Consider the following 3,153-nt stretch of genomic DNA (forward strand, 5'->3'; position numbering starts at 1 on the left):
ACTCCAGTCCATCAGTTAACATCTTGTGACGCAAAAAGCTGCGTGTTTGTAAGAAACACATCCATCGTTAAGACGTTTTTAACTATTGCTTCTGGCCAAAATATAAGTCCATAATCCATAATAACGCTTCCTCCAGTGAAAAAGTCCATCTCCTGTTGTCTCTCACATCAAAATCCTGCCACATATTTATTTAGAGCTGTTTTGGACTGTAAACAGTGCAGATTTCTCTCCTGATTCAGACAAGACGACTTTTTCCACTGGATAAAGCAATATTATGGATAGAGGACTCATGTTTAGTGACTCATCATTGATGGACTGGAGTGGTGTGGATGATTGTGATGTTTTTATCAGCTGTTTGGACTCTCATTCTGACGGCACCCATTCACTGCAGAGGATCCACTGGTGAGCAAGTGATGCAATGCTGCATTTCTCCAAATCTGACGAAAGAAACAAACTCATCTGCATCTTTGATGGTCTGATGGTGAGTACATTTTCAGCAAATTTTCATTTTTGGGTGAACTATTCCTTTAAATGCATTTTCGTCTATCATGCTGTGAATGAACTGCATGTGTTTGTACCATCAGTGCGGATTGGTTGTGCGCGCTGACTGCTTTATGGAGGGGTGTGAGTCCGTCTCTGGATCTAAAATCCACATGAGCCCCATTCAGCACCAGAACTCGAATCCCTTCCATGCTCAGATTGCCCTGAACCGCCAGAGTCAGAGGAGTCTCTGAGAAACAGATGAAAACACATACTGACACTACAGCTACAGAAGAACAGCTTTATTTAAGAGTAACAGGCAACACACACTCAAAAAACTGTAGTGTGGAAGCTATTTTCATTTCGAAATTGCCTGTAAACTTCAAAGAAACAGCTAGTAATGCATTGAATTAAAAGCACTGAAATAAAATTAAAAATAAAATAATATACAATAAAATAACATTAAAAACTGAGGGGGGCACCTTTCTAGATTTTAGTTTAGTTTTATATAATTTTTCGTACAGTACAAAATTACTTCATCACTTTTATTACTTTAACAGATACAACTTTATCTAGTTTAGTTATTTTATTATTTTAACTTAAATTAAATGAAAATGAGAAATGTTGCATTGGCAACTTTTTTAATATTTTATTTAAAATATTTTTTTCGGTTAACGTTTAACACTTAAATACTTAAAATGCACTTAAACACAAAATAAAATAAAATGAGCTGGGCAGCTTTTTTTATTTAGTTTTATATCATTTTCGTTTTTTGTTAAACATTTCATTTCGTAAAACATTTCCTGTTTTATTGCTGAAGTGAAGCTGCTTTGAAACAACCTGTATAGAATAAAGTGTTAAATACATAAACCCCATACACTCTTAAGAAAAGTCTGCAAAAATATGTACAGTGTTAATATGAAAAAAATCGGTGTTGATTCCTCACAGGTGTTTTACCTGCGTTTAGAATTATACAATAATTTGGTAATTTTCTGTGTCCATTTTTCTGCTCATTTTTGTCTTGCAGTGCAGCATCCAGCTCACTAAATAATATGTTTAACTATCTAAGGTTGCAACCACAAATATGAAAGGATTCTCTCAATTAAAAACTGACCAATGAGCTGCAGCGATACTGAACTCCTGCTTATTCCAGAACGTCATGATCTGCAATTAGTGCGCTGAACATCACATCAAATAAAAAGCATCCTTTAAGTGAAAAAGCACAAGAGATCACGAGAACAGACTCATCGTGAACATAATGAGCTTTGAGTCTAAAGTCAATGAAATGAGAAGATTCTGACACACGATGAGGCTCATCTGAACTGAAAATGCCAAAGGTTTAAACATATTCTTCATTCAATCTACATCTACCATAACATAACTAGATTAAAAAACAGATCTAACCTCCAGGCCAGTGCTTTTTCAGTATCAGAGCTATACTATTACAGTTTTTGTAAATATTTTGAATTAAATTTTATTTTTTATATTTTCTGTTTTCACTTAAATTTTTGTTAAAATTTTAGTAATTTTATTGTGTGTGTGTCATTTTTATTATGGTAAAAAAAATAAAAATATAAAAACGGCAAAAACAAACAATTATTAAAACTTTAATAACTAGAATGAAAGTGAAAACAGAAAATGTTTTTTATTTCATCCATTAGTCTTCATTACTTTACTTAGTTTTAGTTATTTTAGTATTTTAAACGAAAATGAGAAATGTTGCTTTGGCAGCTATAGCTGAAATAAAATAATTTTTTTAATATATATATTTTATTTCAGTTAATGTTCATTTTACACCTTACAATAAAGTCCTATTAGATAATGTTAGTTAATGTATTGACATGAACTTACAATAAGCAATACATTTGTTACAGCATTTAATAATCTTTGTTAATATTAGTTAATAAAACTGTTCCATTAAATAATTTTAACAACGTCTGCTTTTAATACTGTTTTAGTAATAGCTGAAATTGACTAAGATTAACAAATGCTTTAGAAGTATTTTTCTTTGCTCGTTCATGTTAACTAATGTAGTTAAGTAATGTTAACAAATGAAGAGAGAAAAAAAAATCAGTTTTCTGCAAGCTGCAATTAAGTGTGTCTAGGCATATTTTCAAAAGTACCATTTGGAGCCTCCACACAGTCTCACCTCCGCTCTCAGTGTCGTGGTAGTTGGGGTCCAGTCCCTTCTCCAGAGCTTTACTCAATTTCTCCACCGCTCCGGCATGAACATAATCCAGGAACTTCTTCAGATTGGCCTGTAGAGGGAGACACACACAGACACTTCACCTCCTTCCTATAAAACACAAAAGACTATTTCTACAATTATATAAGATCTGTTGTGGCAGCTATACTTTTTTGTCTTGTTTTTACCTTGGTGTGTAGCTTCGCTAGTTGTTTCTCTTCCAGGTTTGTCTGTTTGTAGACCCGCGTCTTATATCTGAACTGTAAGTTAAAGACACCAGCAAGAGAGGAGGAACTGTTTACAAGTTCTGAGAATCGAGAGGTTCAAAATAGATGATGGGACTGTTTGATTCAAACTGCAAACCAGACATGCATCACGACTGGAGACTTTAAATGTGACGCATTTCTGTTTTGCAGTTTGAAGGACTAAAAAGGACTGTTCAAAATAAAATAAAAATAAATAAAATAAAAAATAAAAATAAAAATAAA

At 33.0% G+C, this 3,153-nt stretch overlaps 1 protein-coding gene across 1 annotated transcript in view; it reads right to left on the reverse strand.

The window, feature by feature from the left end:
- LOC107754289 (SH3 and multiple ankyrin repeat domains protein 1-like) overlaps positions 1–3,153 on the reverse strand; it is a gene marked incomplete at its 3' end in the record, with an annotated part of 25,799 nt that overhangs the window by 7,813 nt on the left and 14,833 nt on the right. Inside the window, exons 4-6 of the mRNA XM_016570713.1 lie at positions 2,854–2,925; positions 2,630–2,738; positions 579–730 (exon numbers count right to left, since the gene is read on the reverse strand). Of these exons, the coding sequence (XP_016426199.1) occupies positions 579–730; positions 2,630–2,738; positions 2,854–2,925 (333 nt within the window). The remainder of the gene's footprint in view (positions 1–578; positions 731–2,629; positions 2,739–2,853; positions 2,926–3,153) is intronic.

The sequence above is a fragment of the Sinocyclocheilus rhinocerous genome, unplaced genomic scaffold (genome assembly GCF_001515625.1).
Source record: "Sinocyclocheilus rhinocerous isolate Xijiao unplaced genomic scaffold, SAMN03320098_v1.1 scaffold2116, whole genome shotgun sequence".
NCBI classification, from domain to species: Eukaryota; Metazoa; Chordata; class Actinopteri; order Cypriniformes; family Cyprinidae; genus Sinocyclocheilus; species Sinocyclocheilus rhinocerous.